Here is an 18,468-nt window from a genome sequence, read left to right as displayed (position 1 = left end):
CTAAATACGTAGGTTTGATTCCGAGTCTGGCCCTGCTGGGGGTCACTCTCCTGGCCACTGTCATCCCAGTGGGTGCTGCTGCTTTGCACAATATGCCTTTCACCACTTTTGCTGTGAATTACTGACAGATCTTCACTAATTGGCAGCAGATACTCACGCGTGACATTTTCACATTGTCTGCTAACTGCCATTGCCGGCTGTAGCCTCCCTCCAGTCCCTCTGATGAGGCCTCTGTGGTCCTGCCGCTGCCCGTGGCCAAGGTGCCTTCCGCTCCCGTCTCTCCAGGTACCACCACCCTCCTTCCCAGCAACAAAAGCCAATCTCTTTATCCACAAACATACCCTGTCAACACTCTAGCCACACAACCTTCAAGGGTTCCCTAGAGAAGAAAGAATGGCCTCCTTGAACTTTTCTTTAAGGGTTACTTAATACCTTCCATTATTAGGCCTCAAACTGCATTTCCAGCCTGACTTCCCCAGCTGCCCCCTTGTGTATGTTGTGTTCCAATCAAATGGAGAACTTGCTGGTCGCCAGACATCCTCTCCTCTGTTGACGTTTATTTACAGAACTGAAGTATAGTTGACATAATATTACAGTAGTTTCAGGTGTACAACATAGTGATCCAACATTTACATATATTACAAAATGCTCACCGTGATAAGTATAATTACCTTCTGTCACCATAGCAAGTGACAACAATATTATTGATTCTGTTCCCCATGCTGTATACTCCTTTACTGTGGCTTCTACTATTTTCTAAGTAAGAAAACTGCACTTATTCAACAGTTGTTGAAATCTTACTCAATCCTCACAGAATTGGCTAAAATGCTCTCTTTTCATGCATCCATTTCTTAATTGCTGTCCCTCAGAGGAGGCACCCTTCTGCTTTGAATCTTCATTATTAGGCTGTACACCTCTCACTAAACTTTTTTGTCTTATACTATAGCAGGGTGTGCATGTGTATGTGTGTGTGTCTGTGTGTGTGTGCGTGTGCATGGAAAGATCAGCTCTGGGATGGCAGAAGTGGTGCTTCACTCATTCATGTCCCCACTCAGTAGCCTGAACAATATCCTGTACATGGGGGAAACTCAAAACCTGTTTAGTGGAATGAAAGAAAATAACACTCAGATCAAGAGAACCTTCCTTTAAGAGCAACAGTAAATTGTTCAGTTTTCCATTCACAAACTACAGCAGAAAACATGGGGTGGTACCTTCTAATTTACATATTTTTTCTCCCGATACATCACCTTTATTCTTACATTATTTAATTCAATAATTATTGGTCAAGTGCCATGAACTTTTTTAGGCCCTAGTAAATCACATTCACTGCCTTCAAGGAACTTGCAATTTACTCCCGAGATTTTTATTATTACAGTTGAAAAATCAGTCTCAGAAAGAGAAGCTACTGGTTCCAGATCACATAGTTAGGAAAGCTAAGAATAGAATCCAGGACAGTCTAATTTCAGAGCCTTATTTCTTTCTTTATTTTTAATGAAAAGACAAAGTAATTAGGTAGTTTTAATGAATATTAAGAACATACTGGAAGCTATTGTTGAAATGTTTCAGATATTACATGATCTGTCATTAAAAAAAAAAAGACTCTACCCACATATAAACAGGGTACTGTTGAAAAGAGGCAAGATATACTATTTTTGCTTGCTCAGAGTCTGGCTATAATTACTGTAATGAGAAAGTCAGACGATCAAACAGCCATTTCTGCATCTTTATCTTTCAGTATTGATGTTTTAAAAATGTTTGTAAAAGTGAAACACGTAAGCTCTAAGGCGTGACTCTAGGCCTGTTACCTTAAAGGTTCAGGTTAAAGGAAGTCCTGGAGTGAATCAGAATTGATTCATGAATAACTCCCAAAGTAGAAATGGGTTTGAGCCAAATTTTCTGAATAATGCTTAACATTCTGAATTAATAGTGGGAAGAAAATGTAACAAAGGCTTAATGTTCTCATCTGATGAAACTATACTCGTTATTTATATAACCACAAATTATACATCTCCTATTTGTATTACTACAGCTCCAGCATCACTAATTGAACAGATAGAATTAACTATGCTAATAAAGTCTACAATGAGTTCATACATAAAAATGCCTTAAAGAATCAATTATTCTACTTTGCTCACGCCATATGTCATCATGCAGGGCCCAGCTCTACCACTTACTAGCTCTGTGAGTTTCGGTAAGTTTTTTATCCTTTCTGAACTTCAGTTTTCTCATCTGTAAAATGAGCATATTAAGAATTTGTATTTCACGGGAGTTTTGTAAGGAGTAAATGAGCAATACCTATAAAAATTACCTGTGGAAAAAGAGGCAATCTGCTGATCTTCAGAGAAACCGGGGAACTGAATTAAATGCAGTGGTTCTCCGATACAGTAAGCACTGATCAAGTCTGTTCTGGACCTTCCCACAGGTAGTTACACAATATAGCAGAGACCCTGGGAACAATCCTGATTTGCAGCCAACAGCAGGGCAGGAGAGGTGGGCTGGAATCAGTGCTGCTCTGACCTCCACCTTCTTGCCCAGCCACAAAGTCAGCAAACACGTGGTCAGAAGCGCCCATTATGCAAGTGGGTACAGGACACAGTTGTGGCAACTCTCCTCTTTCTGTGCAAAAGGGGATTTGGATTCTAAGGATTAGATTTTATTCACTTAAACAAAATGATTTTATTCATTTAAGAAATGTTCATCCAGTTCAGTTGGCTTTCAAGGTTCAGATAGGGAACTTCTTTACATGTATCAGAGAAAGAAACTCGGTTGTAGGCTCCTCTGAGAACCATCTGCAGAGAAGCTGCTAACTCCTAATTTATCCAAGAGTTATCTATGTGTTGCTCACATGGTTCTCGGGGGACACGGGAGCTCAAAATTTGGACAAATGTGATTATCACATTAAAAAGAAAATAGGAGTTCACAGCTCCCTCCAGGCTGGGCTAGTGACATTGCAGATTCCCTGGACAGAGCCATGTCTTTGTTCTTTATGTAAAAATGTTTGTCTGGTTAAAGCCACACTGCATGCAGGGTGGGGAAGGAATCAGAGATTAAAGCCAGGAAGACCAATTAAGGAGCTGTCCCTTGGTAGAGACTGGAAATAAACAACTAGAGCCTTTCCGGAGTGGACGAACTGAGGGGCAATGTTGCCTTTCTGATGTCACTTGGAGAGGGGCAATATGGCTCTCCTTCCACCCCTCCTTCCTGAATCTCTAGGTCACCTTGCAACATCTGAGTTCCTCAGCAGGCTGTGGCCATCCCAAGACTAGCTCTATTAAGGAGCTTTCGTCTGAGGGCAGTAATGACTTTTTCCCTGGAAACTCAAAATGTCACTTTGAAGCTGCTACAAAAGCAATCCTCATAACTCACCCTGGTGAGGCAAACATTATTCCTCTCTTGCTAACAAAACACTGACTGTCAAGTCACTTTTTGGATAAATGATACAACGGCAGGCTCTGGTATGAACTCTCTGTGTGTCCCAGAAAAATGATTCTCAGCTTCTTCGCCTATAAATGACATAGTAGGAGGCGAGGGCCATATGGAAATTTCCAAGAATTTATGGAGTACAACCGAAATTTCTCAATGCCAGCTCCAGCTGGGTTCGGGGAGACCATCTCCTGAGTTCAGCCTGCTTTCATCCTACCACTAGAGCTTCATCTCTGCCCCACCCCCTCTCACCATCAACATCCAGGCTTTGGAAAAAGAAACAATATTATTAGGAACCACTCGGTCAGACTGCCTAGGATGACAGTCCTCTCTGATCTTTTGAGCAACAGTTTTCTATTTTCCTTTGGCCACCATTTTTAGTTAAGATTTTCATAATCTCATGCCCTGAATAATGCAATAGGTTTCTCCAATCCATCTTTTGCGCAGCTGCCAGATTGATCTCTTGGAAACCTACTTCTGATCATTTGCTTCCCTTTCCTCTAAGAAGGATGGATTGAGCAGCCCATGCATGCCTGCTCGACACTGTGCCTGCTGCCAGGTGCCTTACAAAGATGGGTACGTTTGGACCTTTGCCTGGGAATGATATTTAGGCAACAGTACAGATACATTCAGGGTGTTAGCTCAGAGGAAATCACTCTGAGGTTGGGTTTGGCCACACCGTTAACAATTCTTTACCAGAGCAAGTTTCCTGCGCTTGTGTTTGGTATTAATTGCTTCCTCCTTGCAGGACTCTGTATCTCCTGGAGTAACCCGGCCCCCTCAAGGCAGTGGCCAGGTCTTATTCACCGTGGGCCATACTGCCTAGCAAGCGGTCTCATATTGGCATCTAATAAAGGTTTATTAAATGACTGAATGGACATGTTTCCCATGTCCCCTCATTTTATTCTGGCAAGCCACAATAGAGAAAGCGTACAGCCCCAAGCTCACCTCAGAAATTTTCTCACTCAGAAAGAGGTGCATCACTGAGGAAATCAGCTTCCCCCTTTCAGGATTTAAGTTTATGCCCAAATTAGTTTTTGACAAAGCTAAACCGAATCCCATTTACTTACTTGTGTTTCTTAAAATGCACAAGTATGACATGGTTTTAATAAGGAAGAGAGCATGCTGTAGAAAAGAGATTATGGGTTTGGAATCCATCTGATAAGGGTTCAGGTTTCTTCACCTCTCTAAGCCCCAGTTTCTTTAAGTCTATAAAGAGGGAATAAATTATTTCCCTTCAAATTTGTTGTGGTGATCAAGAGATTTATGTAAGCTGTCTGAGCCTTTATCATGGACATGCCTACTACTTTGAATATCATCTCTCATCTCTGTTTTGTACCAGCCTGTGAATAAATAGGACTAGTTATTTGTGTATAGCCTACTTTACTTTTAGACAGGATTTACAGTGCAGCGGGGACACTTACGCATTGCACACTGCTGACATTTAGTAAGCACATTGATAACGCTCATATACTTTCAGACATATACTTCCCTTCCTTAAATTATATGTATTTTTAAATAAAAATAAAACAAGATTTAGCATAAGCCACTAAATATTCATTGATTTTTCCCTGGAGAACAGCTTGATTCTGAAGATCACACCATTTCCTAAATGTCTCCACAAGTAACAGAGTAGCTGATTAGGAAATGGATCAAAAAAGAAGAACAATGAAAGGATTTATGGGGGTGATTACATTTTCACCAGAGGCTAGTTTGAATGGAGACTCATTAGGAATTTAAGTGACACCCGCAGGAAAGCCCAGCTTGGGAACTGACATGTTACTCAAGGAGACCCATCCAAAATGATGGCCACTGGAGCTTGTGGGTCTGGCTAGACTGGAATGGTCTGGGGTGCTGTGACAGCTCTGCACTTGTCTTTGCATGTGTAGACGCAAACTTGGGGAAGGCACATGGAGTAGACAGAAAGCCTGGGCATTTCATTTGTAGCAAGCAGGCTCTTTCATGTGGAAAACCTCAGAATTCCTCATGGATACTCTCAAATCAATGAGCGTCAAAGCTCACAGTCAGGTTATCCACCCAAGCTTCCTGACCATCCAACCCTTCCTTGTCGACCCCATTTGCTACAATTCCCACCACACCATCCACACCATCTATCTGGTGACTCTGATCTGCTTGGCCTTAGTCCTGCCTACCCATAGTTTCCACCTTCATGCTGATGCTGTTCCCTATGTGTGGCGAACTCTTACCCAAACTTCAAGGTCTTGCTCAAATGTCACCTTCTCTTTGAAATCTTCTATCTTATCTAAGGCACAATTAGTTACTCCAGCCTTCTTCTGACCTCCACCAGAATAAGGTATAGTGTAGAACAGGAAAGGTCAAAATGATCTGAATGTAAGGCTAACTCTGGCACCTACTAGCTGTGTCATCTTAGGTAAATTACTTATATCTTCCTGAGGCTAGGTCTCCTGGTATTTGAAATAAAGACGATTAATTCCCTACATTTATGGAGATCATCAGTGGTAATTATAGCCATTATTTGGCTGCTTATATTTCTCTTTGTGAGCTTTTCCAGATGAGAGACCCCACCTTTTTAGTTATCTTGCTGTCCCACAAAACACTCAGAACAGTGCCTGCCACTTTGCAGCACTCAAGAGTTTCAAATCGGTGGGTAGATCTGGAGTAACTCAAGCACTGATAGGCCGGTTGAAGCCGCAGTTCTTCCATGAAGTGTGCTCTCTGGTCATTCCTATTCCCATTAATTGGACTCTACAGCTCTTGCACATCCTACTAATAAGGCTCTTGTCACAGCCTGCTTCATACGTACTAACTGATTTTAAGCTCTGAGGTCTTTCACTCCGATTTCACCACATTTCACAGTGCTGTGTAAATGCCAGCTGATGATAAGGTTATTTTAAACATCGCGTTCTCTTTCTTATTGCAAACAGTTTTCCTCCTCAGTTTATGCTGACCTTACTCCAGGGTCCCAGACTGAGGCTCTCACAACAATGACTTATTTCTGTAGTCCTTGTCCTTGGCTCAAAGTGAGCAGTTGCTCCTGCCCTAGCCTCCCCACTCTCCACAAAGCTGGGCTCTCCTTTCTTCAGAGCACTTTCTCTTAATTGTCCTTTCCTTTCTACCTCTGAGTAAGAGTTTCCTCATTGGAGTATTGTTCTCATGGGGTTCACAAAACTGTGGTTTTTTATTTCTTAATTCATAGGCTCATGGAAATCTACAGCTGGAAGGCACCTTAAGAAAAATCACTGGATCCAGGGACCTCCAATAGAGAACAATTCCCATTGTTGTGTTGGGATGACTAATCCATCATGGAGCTTTTTGTTCCCTGCTGAGATCATATGTAGTCTCAGAATCACTTTCAATACAATATTCAAGTAGAAATGATCAATCCATCAGTCAACATAGGAAATGAAGCTAGTTTGACAACCTCCATGTGGTTCACAGCTGTTTTTTTGCTAATGGCCCGGAGAACAGTGTGACTGAATGAACTGAAACCGTTGCAGGTTACGTGACCCCCATGACTTTCTGTCTGGGTTTTCCTTTCCACTTGATCACTGCCTTTCTTTCAACAGTCGTCTTTCAAGTCCGAGAATTGAATTATATTCATTGGCACATACCTAATAATATGTAACAATATGATTAAAAAGCACAACACACCAATTTTGGCCTTATTACAAAGACAGCTGGGCTCTCATTGATGATACAAATTCTTGAGGAAAAGGGCCTGTGTTATACTTTATATTTTTCACAAGTTCTAGCTTCATGTCTGGCACATGGTAGGTGTTTAACAAAAATTCTCTGATATTTTCAACTATATGTATGAAATAAAGAGGAGATCTATCCTTAAATTCTCACCAAGAAGCATTGAAATATCCTACATCCTTGTCTACAAACAGTGTTTGTTTGAAAGGACTCCAGGCATGATGTCATATTCACTTCTTCTTTTTTTTTTTTTTAGAGTGACACCATATGTTTAAATAAGTTCCCACCTCACACGAATGTTTTAGGGGAGAGTAAATTATTATGTCAATGGCTGAGCTCCAGATGACACTTCTACAAAGGTCAGTGTTGTGGTTTGGGGCTAATAAGTCTTGAGAAATGATAGCTTTTCTTCTTGTTTTTCATGGTGACATCTATAGACCATAATTTGTGGTTCTGTGATGCTCACAAGACAGAATTGTTAGGACAGAAAAGTACAGGAAAGGAGAAGAAGAGAAAGAGAATAGGAAAGAATGAAATTGGAACCCTACTTCACATCATATATGAAAGTTAAGTAAAAATGGATCAAACATGTAAATGTAAGAGCTGAAAGTATAAAACTCTTAGAGGAAAATGTGGACATGAATCTTCATGAAGTTGTATTAGGCAATGGTTTTGTAAATATGACACCAAAGCATAGTAGCAGAATGAAAAAGTAGATAAATTGGACTTCTTTAAGATTAGAAACTTGCATGCATCCCAGGGCACTATCAAGAGAGAGAAAAGACAACTCACAGACTGGGAGAAAATATGGCAAAAAAGGGAAGCTAAGTGAGCCTCTCTCCTCTTTTCACCTGATCTCTACTCCTCTTTTCTTTTGGTTTCCTTGCCTTCCCTTCCCTTTAAGAATATCAGGGTATTTACCTTCACTTCAAAAGCGAACATATAGATAATCCTGACTTTTCCTTTTCTCCAGAGGCCTTCTCTTGCCAAGTCTGCATGACAGAGCTAGACATGCATATATTTGGAAAGCATATATTTGATAAGAGATGAATATCCAGAATATAGAAAGAACTTCTACAATTTAACAACTAAAGAACCCAGTTTAAAAATAGACAAAGAATCTGAATAGACATTTCTCCAAAGAAGAGCAGCATACGAAAAGATGCTCAACACCAGTGATCATTAGGGAAATGCAAACTGTAACCACAATGAGATACCACTTCAGACCAATGAGTATGGCTGTAAGCCAAAAGATATATAATAACAAGTGTTGGTGAGGATGTGAGAAATGGAAACTCTCACCATACACTGATGGTGAGAATGTAAACCGGTACCACCACCTTGGAAAATAGTCTGAAGGTTCCTCAGAATGTTAAACATGGTGTTGTCAGATGACTCAGCAATTCTACTCCTAGGTATATACCCAGTACAAATAAGAATATATGCTTCCACAAAAATTTGCATGCAAATGTTCACAGCAGCATTATCCTTAATAGCCAAAAAGTGGAAACATCCCAAGTGTCTATCAACTGATGAATGGATAAATTAAATGAGGTGTATACATATAATGGAGTATTATTTGGCAATGAAGAGAGATAAAGTACTTACAGAAGCTACAACATAGATGCACTTTGAGAACATTATGCAAAGTGAAAGAAGTAGTCACAAAAGACTACATAGTGTATGATTCCATATATATGAAATATCCAGAATAGGCCAAATCTATAGAGACAAAGTAGATTAGTAGTTGCCTAGGGCTAGGTGGGGGTGAGTTTGGGGAAATGGGAAGTGACTGCTTTCTAATTCCTTCATGGGGTGATGAAATGTTGTAAAATTGATTGTGGTGATGATTGCTCAGTATACTAAAACCTTTGGACTGCATACTTTAAATTTGTGAATTGTACGCTATGTGAATTATATCTCATTAAAGGTGTTATTAAAGAAAGATAAATGTGCATATAAGTAAATATTTTAATTTTGGTGATTAAATTTCATTTGTTAATTCTCTCCTATCTTATGTCTGTCACAACAATCCATATATTCACTTAGATGATCCACATGTATATCTCCATGACTGCAATCTTAATTTTATAATATGTAACAGACTACACATATTTTATGATGAGCAGGTATCTTTTATGAAATCCATCATCTTCGAACATCTAATTCACAAGAAAAAATATTAATGAAAACATCTATACTATCCTTTTTCTTCTTCATTATAATCATTATACCACCTTTATCAACACATTATTTCTGCTGACCACTAGCAGCTTTACCCTCAGTATTTAATATATTTATCAAAAATCTACTTCATCAGAAATTATATTATTACTTTTAGCAATATATTTCTAAGAGTGCTCTACTGTCTGGTAGCTCCATAATTTGTTTGCTACTGAAAGCCTAAATGTTAATTATAGTTAAATCCATGGCAACCGAGATAACTTAATGTTTCAATTACTTTGTACCTACCCCTTTTGAATCAATCACTCCAGGTTTTGCGTTAAACTTCACTGTCTTCAATCGGGCACGTTCCTTTCTTTCCACCCTAGGAAAACAGAAAAATTAGAGGTTATCATGTGGCAAGGCATTTATGATTAAAGTTCTTATTAAATGAAGTACACCTCTGCTTCTTATCCTAAGCTCACATAAAATGTGTTCTTAACTATTTCTATTCCTTTGTTCAGTATAAAAAGTCTTGGTATAATGCCTTCTAGCTAATGCATCCCTTGACATTTCTGTGTTACATGTACTGAAAGTCACAGTATTTGAAGGAACACAGAGGATGAAAAACCGGTATTTGTTGTTTAAATGGCTGAATCAATCAATCAAAATCTATTTCAAGAAATCACAGTCCGTAGGGGTGAACACCTAAAAGTGGAGACTAAGGGTGCTTCTCTCCTCTCCTCTGCTCTCCTCATCTCTACCCTCTGTGCTTTTTGTTTCCTTTTTCTTCCCTTCTCTTTAAGAACGAGAGGGTATTTCTCTTCATCCTAAAACCAAATATGTTATAGATAACCTTGAATTTCCCCTCTTCCCCAGTGTCCTTCTCATGTCATCTTTGCAGATTTCATTACTTTACCTGTCACTTCATTCATTCATCAAACACTGGTTGAGTGCCTACCATGTGTCAGGCAAGGGGTTTGTGGGGCAAAGAAAAAAAATTTAAAAACATGACTGCAATGAACACACAGAAACATGCTTTGGGCAGCAGAGACATAAGGCTGATAATCCTGCCCAGAAAAACTGCTGATAGCAGTGTGGGAGTGAGGCCATTGTATGTGAGACTTCAAGGATAAGAGCTTGTTAGTAGGAAGAGTTCAGGGATAATGTCCCAGACAAGAGGGACCACACGTACCATGACGTGCGGATTAAGCAAGCTGAAGATTGCAGGGAGATTCTGATGCACCCGGTACACACAGGCATGTGAGATGGGGGAGTGGGTGCGGCCTCTACAAAGGGTGTCCATCCTCACTAAGGACCTGGGTTTTTGTCTTGGGTAACTTCATGAGTTCTTATGAGATAGAAAGCAGAGAAGTGATAGACTAGATGAGCATCTCAAATAAATGACCCTGGTGGAGGAGGAAGACAGGCTGGAGGCGGGCAGGGATGGTGGGAAACAGGAAGCTTACTTAGAAGCGATTGCCATTTTCCAGGCAAGAAATGATGAGAAATGATAATGAGGTGGAGGACAGGGAAGATTTTTAGAAATATTAGTAAAATAAAATTGGTGAGACTTGTGCCTATCGAAGGATGGGTTGAAAAAGAGGAAAAGAGAGAAAGCTAAATGTCTCCCTGCTTTTCTTTTTGAGCCTCTTGAGTTAGACATGAGCATTCCATCCTCTAAGCCGCAAGAGCACACATTTGCATCTTGAGGTCAGTATGATCTCCTGTCTCCTGTGTTTAGTTTTGCATTGCACACGCAGGGTGCACGCTCTGTGAGGGCAAGCCCATGTACAGCTCCACGCTGTAATGCAGCAAGGCTTTAATAAATGTTGAACTAAAATTCTTCACATTGTTTAACACGACTTTTTGTTTAAATATGGTTAGGTCTAATTTCAAAAATGGAGGGGAAAAAAGAGAGAGAGGAGAAAACCTCTGAATCTACAGAAATTAATGGTTTATGAAATCTAAGCTATTCATAGGTCAATAATTAACAACATACTCCTTTTTAACTGAGGGCTCTTTTGTGTTTCCAGCTGAGATGCAGTGATGATTAGGGTTTCTATAGTTACAGAATGAAGGTTCAGAATATATTTATTTCAGTGGGAGAGTAGAATGTTTGAGTGGAAACAGCTGAACAAAAATTTTTCGTATCTAACCTCAGATTAATTAAAGCAATATGTTCTACTGAGCATTTCTACTTGCACCCAACAGGCACCAGTTGGGAGGCGTGCAAGGAAGACTTCAGATGAGATAAGCTGCCAAGTGGAAAGATGCTCGCTGAGAAAATGCCTGCTCCGAGCTGCTTCAGTTTTTCTCAGTTTTAATGCAAGTGCAAATGTTTATTCATATTCATCTCTTTGGATCCTTATAAAACTGTGGTTACAGCCCCAGTTTTATCCTGGATTCTTTGCATTAACCAGGCTAGTTATGGGAAATACAAGTACATGATGCCAAAATGATAAGCATGCAGAGAATACATGGTTATTTGATCGGGCTATGCAAATAAACTCTGCCCAAGCCCACAGAACTCACACAGGCTCCAAACATACATAATATTAGGCTGAACTCAGTATTCTATTCTAAGAATTGTTTGGAAGGAGCATTCTAATTTTACCTCATGGCTTCTAAGTTAACACTTTTTCAGATTTCTTAAGAAATGTCCCTCTTAGGTCATTTTTCATAGCTCATCTTTAATCTTAAAAGGCTGTAAAAAATGTGCAGAGAAGAATGTAAAACAGACATACAGACAGACATACACATACACAAGCATGCACACCTGATAGGTGCTATGGTTTATTATTAATCTTCAAATGGGTCATAGGAAAAGTTAAAAAAAAATTTAAAGCCTTAACTATGTAGGTGGCATGGTTTGGTTCATACATGAAGGCAGTTGAAAAGCTCTGTTTTCCACTTGCGTTGAAAGTTTCATTAATGATGGTAATAGGTAGTGGCTGAACTTTTAACATATAATTATTAGTGAAAAATTCCTTCACATTTACATCACCTCATTTGGTCTCCACAATAACTAAGTAATGTAAGTATTAGCAACCCCATTTTACGGCTGGGCAAGCTGAGACTTAAAGTTTTCCAAATCAGAAAGTGGTAGAAATAGGGTAACTAGGCATTTGCTAATAGCTAACATCCACTCAAGTTTGGGAAACTGCATTCAAAGACCCTCCATGCCTTTCTTATGCAATGAGAATTTTCAATACACATGAGATTTTCAGGCCAATACAAGGTGCAAGTCTGGGCTGAGCTGTTCACAAATGATAATCACCACTCCCCTTACATCCTCACATCCCTGTGCAATGATCCAGGGCTTAGATGGAGATGGGCACATAGCAGGAGCTTAATGAATCTTTGTGGAATGAATGAAAGAAAGAATGAATGCACCCTCCAGGTGGCTACAGGTTCTTGACCTGGAGGTAAACACTAAGGTTCAGAGAGTAAGGGACTTGCCCAAACAAGCAGTTTCTGAAAAAAGTGATTCATCATTTCATGACTTTTGCAGTTGGTAAAAAAATATGTGTAAAAGTTTAGCATCACCTTCTGTAATTATTTTATGAAATGGACTCCTTTGGTCTAAATAGATGATATTAAGCTCCACAGATCTTCACCTAAGGAAACAGAGGACTACCTGTGGAGAAATCCTGGATCATGATGGGAAACACTGCCGTACTTCTCTCACACTCAAGAGTCAAGCAATTAATTAGATTGTTTAAGCAGAAATAATTCTCTCTACCCTAGTTTGGTCACTGACCAAAATACTGAAAATATAACCTAGATGGCAAAATTTGAGCAATCGGTTCTGATCCCTAGCATCTCCAGAGAGTACCAAGTGGGTACGCTTTAATGAGCCCAACTGTCTCCCTCCACCTTCACTCATCTCCCATTTGGCATTTTCAGGTTCTGGCCAAACATGTCATGAGGTGAGCCCCATGAGGGAACGTCATTTGGCCCTGGGCGTTCTTGCATCTGGGCTCCACAAGGCCCTGGTGCAGGGAGAATGGGAATGCTACCCACGTTACTGGCCCAGGCTTGCTGAGAAGGCTTGGTGAGTAAACCCTCATGCAATGCTAACTGCAAGCTGTCACCTGAGAGTCCAGTAACTGGTCACTGGGGGGCAATGAAGAGAGTCTTGGATTAAGAGACCCTGGAAGAAATCCTTAGCTTGGCTACTCACAAGCTGTGGAATCTCAGAAAACAGATTCTATGCTAAGAGCCGAGGTTTTGAAATCACACAAATCTGGGTTTGAATTCTGCATCTGCCATTTCCCTAGCTCTGTGACTTCAGGCAGGTCATTCAACCTCCTAGGATATCAGGTTTCATACTGGCAGAATTAGAATATGAATACAGACTTCAAAACATTTGGATGAATGTTAAATGAAATAATACAAAACAAATTATTTAGCGCAGTGTCTGAAACATAGTAAGAGCTCCTTAGTTGGCAAGGGCTCCTAATGTACTCTTGGTGGAGTGGAAAGCCATCTGGTCTTGCTATCAGAGAGACCTGGGTTCACTCAGTGGCTGGCTGTGCATCCTTGGGCAAGTTACTTACCTTCTCTGACCCTCAGTCTCTTTATGATGATTTGTGAAGATTAAATGGAATCATGTATTTGAAAGCACCCAGCACAATTCATAGTCAGTGCTGTCATCACATGGAATTCATCCTTCTGTCTGCTGCCTTTTCTCTTCCTTTGATACCTGCTATGGACTGAATGTTTGTATCTCCACAAAATTCGTATGTTGAAGCCCTTACCTCCCATGTTTTTAGATCTTTGGGAAATAAATAGGCCAGGAGGGAGGAGCTTTCACAAATGGATTAGTGCCCTTTTAGGAAGAGACTTGAGAGAGAGGACCTCTCAGCCATGTGAGGATACAGCAAAAAGGCCATTGGCAAAGCAGGAAAAGGGCCCTCACCGGGAACCCAATCAGCCAGTGCCTTGAATTTGGACCCTCTAGCTTCTAGAACTGTGAAAAATAAATGTCTGTTGTTTAAGCCACCTAGTCTGTTGTATTCTGTTATGGCAGTGCCAGAGCTGATGGGCCAGCACATTTATTACAGTAGAGCCCCACTGACCTACCCACAGTGTCGCCGTGCCATAGCTACGTGTCGGTCCCCCACACACTGGGCACCAGACTGTGATCTGACAATAGCACTTGGCACATGAATGCTGCTCAAGAAATGCCTGCTGAATTAAATTTGAATTCTTCAAAAATATGAAGTCTTATATTTTTTTAATTTTGGGAGGCAGGATTGCATGAGAGTTAAGAGAGCATCAGTTCTGTAGCCTGGATTCAAATCCCAGTTGTGTCATTTACTAGCTGGGCCATTTCAGGCAAGTTAATTAACCTCTCTATGCGTCAACCTCCTGATTTGTTAAACCAGAATAATAATAATATTGCTTCCCTCCTAGGGTTGTAATGAGATTTAAGCAAATTAATTATAAGGGGCTTAGAACAGGATCTGTTGTGCTCTAGGAGTGTTTGGTTGAATAAAGTTTATTTGCCATCTTAAAAAAAAGGGGTAAGGCAGTAATTTTCATATTCTTCATCTTGGTTTGTTAGGATGATTAAACAGAATCATCAATAGAGAAATGTTCTTGTAAAGGGTAAAGTCATACACTGATGTTATCCATTATGAGATTTTTTCTGCATTACTAGCTGAACTATATTCAGAGAAGGAGCTAGAGAGGAATTAAGAAGTGAAAAAATAATGCTAGTTTAATAGTAAATCACATTTGGATCAGTTACCATTTATTTTGAGCTATAGTTTTAAAATGCTGAATGTAGTATGAAATGAGAGTGCCTCACTTAGAAATATTAAAGAGTAGGCCTAGGACAGGCTCATGATAGATTTTAAATTGCATTAAAATAAGTGCAGAAGAACTCTTTGAGGGGTATGACTAGAAGTGACTTTTTTCTTTATATTTTTCTAAAATTTCTCACTTTTCCATAATGAAGTGTGTTACTTTTATAAATATTTATAACAATAATAGTAACAATTTTTGAAAGAAGTACAATTCTAAGGAGAAAACTTGACAGAAACACACACCCAGGCACACACAGGCAGCTACTATACCCTTCATAGGGTAGAATGCAAATAAATATCAATATTAGAGTCAGTAGACAAACTTCTTTTCCAGTATGGTTGTTAAGATGGTTTTCAAAACAGGAGAGTAGCTGACTTAAGAATGAAAACCAGCAGCTGGGAAAGTACCTCAAGTGGAATAGAACTGAGAACGTTTCTGGGGGGAAATGATGTGAAGTTGGACCAAAGAAGTACTATCAACAAGATTGGTTAGACTCGTAGGACCTCAGGTTTAGAAAGGGCCTGAAAATCATACAGTTCAACATTCCCATCCAAAGCTTTTCTCTTTTACAGTATTTTCTGATATGATAACTTCTATTACCAGAATTAACCTGGAGGAATTTACAAGCAGATATGAATTTCCAGGACGCATTGCAGATGGACTGAATTAGAATCTGTGTGTGCATGTGTGTGTGTGTGTGTGTGTGTGTGTGTGTGTGAGAGAGAGAGAGAGAGAGAGAGAGACAGACAGAGAGACAGAGAGAGACAGAGACAGAGAGAGACAGAGAGAGAGAGGGTTATGGAGGGAGGGAGTGGGCATATCTAAGTTTTCACAATGTTCCCTTGGTGTGAAAATGATTTTTCTAGTTCACTGTCTTCCTAGGGAATCCATACTATCTCTAGGCAGCGCCATAAAGGAATTTCTTTAAAATGAGCTGAAGTCTGTCTGCACATGGCACTCTTTCCTCCACCCCATTTCCACCCATGGGGCATATTCACCAACATGGCTCTTTCTTCTACAGAGCAGTTTCTCAGACAGCTCTGAGTAATTAAATCAAAGCAAACCAAAATGCATGTTGCCTTGCCTTTTTTCCTTGAGGTAAATGCAAATGGAAAAACACAGGATATAAACTCGTGCCGAGAGATGCTGCTTTGAATACACAACCTTTCGGAAAACACTACAAGCCCTAGTGGAACTCAGAATGTCCTCTCCGAGCCCTGGCAGACAATCATCCGGGAGCCCAGAGGCTTAGCGTCCCAGAGACCTGTCTGTCTGCTGCTGGGGGATTCACAGGCATGGGCATGGAGGGTGGGATTCCCCTGGGGTTTCAGCTGCTTCTGTGCGACTCAAGGCGAGAGAGCAGCGGGGCGGCAGTCAGCCGGCTGCCCTCCTGCCAAGCTCCTTCTCAGGCTGTATGGCTCAGGCAGAGAAAGATGGGGGGCCAGGCTTCTCTGGGGTGCAGCTACCCCACAGGGTTATTCTGGGGTATAGTTGTCATCTTCCCACTGTGGTTTGTACTAGCTCAGTCACTGAATCACTCTCTGTGTCAGCCCTTGACTACTCAGCCACACTGAGGATTTTTAACAAGGTTTTTGGGGTGTTTGGCTCTGAGGAGAGCTCTTTGAGAAACCTGCAGCTCAAGAAAAGTTGGTGGCTCCTTTGACCAGCGTTTTCCTGACTTTGATTTCATACCGTGTCTCTTTTCCAGGGTGCAGGTAATCATTCTTAGAAAGTATCTTGGAGCCGAAAGGACATTCATGGGAAGGAAAGTTCCTCTCTGGTGGTGATCAGAAGCTTAAGAAACTCATATAGAACTAAATATCTGAGTGAAACTGGGGAGGTGTGGGTGGGGTGGAAACACGAGTAGCCTAAGCAGTAAAAGACAGTTGTAGACCCAGTCTTTAGACCTCCTCAGGTGTCTGACAGCTCATAGCCCAAGCATCTAAATTTGGAATGGAAGCTTTTACTATTTTTTCCGTTACTATTTAGAGATAATGTGTAGCTAGGACCTTCGCCTGGTAAATCATCTACTTATTTGGCTTTCTCCTGGCCGTTCATAAAATTATCTGGTAAATTTGAGCCTGTGGAATAACCTCTCTGAGTTTGTAAATCAGCATACACACCGATAAGCATCATCTTGAACATGTAAACGCCAGTAAAAGTTTTAGGAAGGCAGTTTAAGCAGATCGTTCTTCCTTTATGCCTTATCACAGTCACCAGTTTTGCTAAAGCCCTAATATGAAAAGAGTGAGACTATGTGATTCACGTCACCTGTCACCACTGACCATTTCCTGCAGACTGACTATCCCACTCAAATAGTTACTTTGTGAACAGTTTGCCATATCTTCCCCTTCCCTCATCTCCACTCCCTGGGTAGCTGAGAAGCAAATACTCTGAAACAGAAAAGACATTCTCACCTCCGTTTGCTGGGGATGACCCCCATCTCCTCACTGTCTCCCTCCAGTGTGACTCTCCTGGCTTGCCACCACTCATCATCAGAGGCGTTGATAACATGGAGAATATCTCCGTATTTAAAACTAAGTCCTTGACTTGGCAGCCCACTGTCCTTGCTCTTGTCATAGTCAAACATGGCTCTGCAGGAAATGACGAGAGAGAACATTGTTAGGAATCTCTGGCAGCACAGACTTAGGGTTCGATTATTCACGCCTACCCTGACAACCCATCATCCATTTGGCACGTATTCCCAGGATCGACTCCCTGGATCACAGTCCACATTCCACTGCTTCCAGAACAAGTTGAGATTAGCTCTTGCTTCTCTGTGGAGGCTCCAGGGCCATCTCATAGACATTAAAACTGAGGTACTGCCATTTCTTGGAGACCATATGTGGCAGGTGTTAATGGGAGAGGAGTAAAGGCAATTCTGTACCTCACTGAGATGTTTTTTTCCTCCCACTACCATCGCATTTTTCAAAAAAATCACTAAAAACAAGGAAATAGTGATGAGGAACATGGGCATTTCTGAATGAAGCATTTTGTGTTGTGAACAAATCCCCTCAGATGTATCAGTCTGCAGAACTCTTTCCTTTATAATATGGAAAAATGGTATGAAAATTGTGGGAAGAAAACTGAAATGTCAACCTATACAGGGGACTGTGAACCTTCCACTCACTGGAATATTAGGTGATCCCTGAAACTGGATGGCTGGAAATGTTTATATGATGATGTAAGTAAATGCTCAAAATGCAATAATGAAAATGTATATGCCTTTGTTTATGGGTGATATAGATAAATACATGAGAACTACAGGAATAAGACAAATATTTTTGCTTCCATGGAATGCTGAGGCTACCCCCTCATTGCAGTTATCACCCCAATTTTAATTCTTTCTCTATGTATCATGTTTCCCCCACTAAAGAGCATTTGCTG

At 40.6% G+C, this 18,468-nt stretch overlaps 1 protein-coding gene across 19 annotated transcripts in view; it reads right to left on the bottom strand.

The window, feature by feature from the left end:
• The window catches only part of DLG2 (discs large MAGUK scaffold protein 2), a 1,871,010-nt gene that overhangs the window by 37,187 nt on the left and 1,815,355 nt on the right, over nt 1-18,468 (bottom strand). For all 19 annotated transcript variants that reach the window (XM_073215942.1, XM_037010570.2, XM_037010571.2 and 16 more), the window contains 2 exons: nt 17,499-17,675; nt 9,574-9,649 (listed from right to left, as the gene is read on the bottom strand). In XM_073215942.1, the coding sequence (XP_073072043.1) occupies nt 9,574-9,649; nt 17,499-17,675 (253 nt within the window). The remainder of the gene's footprint in view (nt 1-9,573; nt 9,650-17,498; nt 17,676-18,468) is intronic.

The sequence above is a fragment of the Manis javanica genome, chromosome 11 (assembly GCF_040802235.1).
Source record: "Manis javanica isolate MJ-LG chromosome 11, MJ_LKY, whole genome shotgun sequence".
NCBI classification, from domain to species: Eukaryota; Metazoa; Chordata; class Mammalia; order Pholidota; family Manidae; genus Manis; species Manis javanica.
Note: the sequence above shows the minus strand (reverse complement) of the source record. Positions and strands in the feature narration are given on the sequence as shown.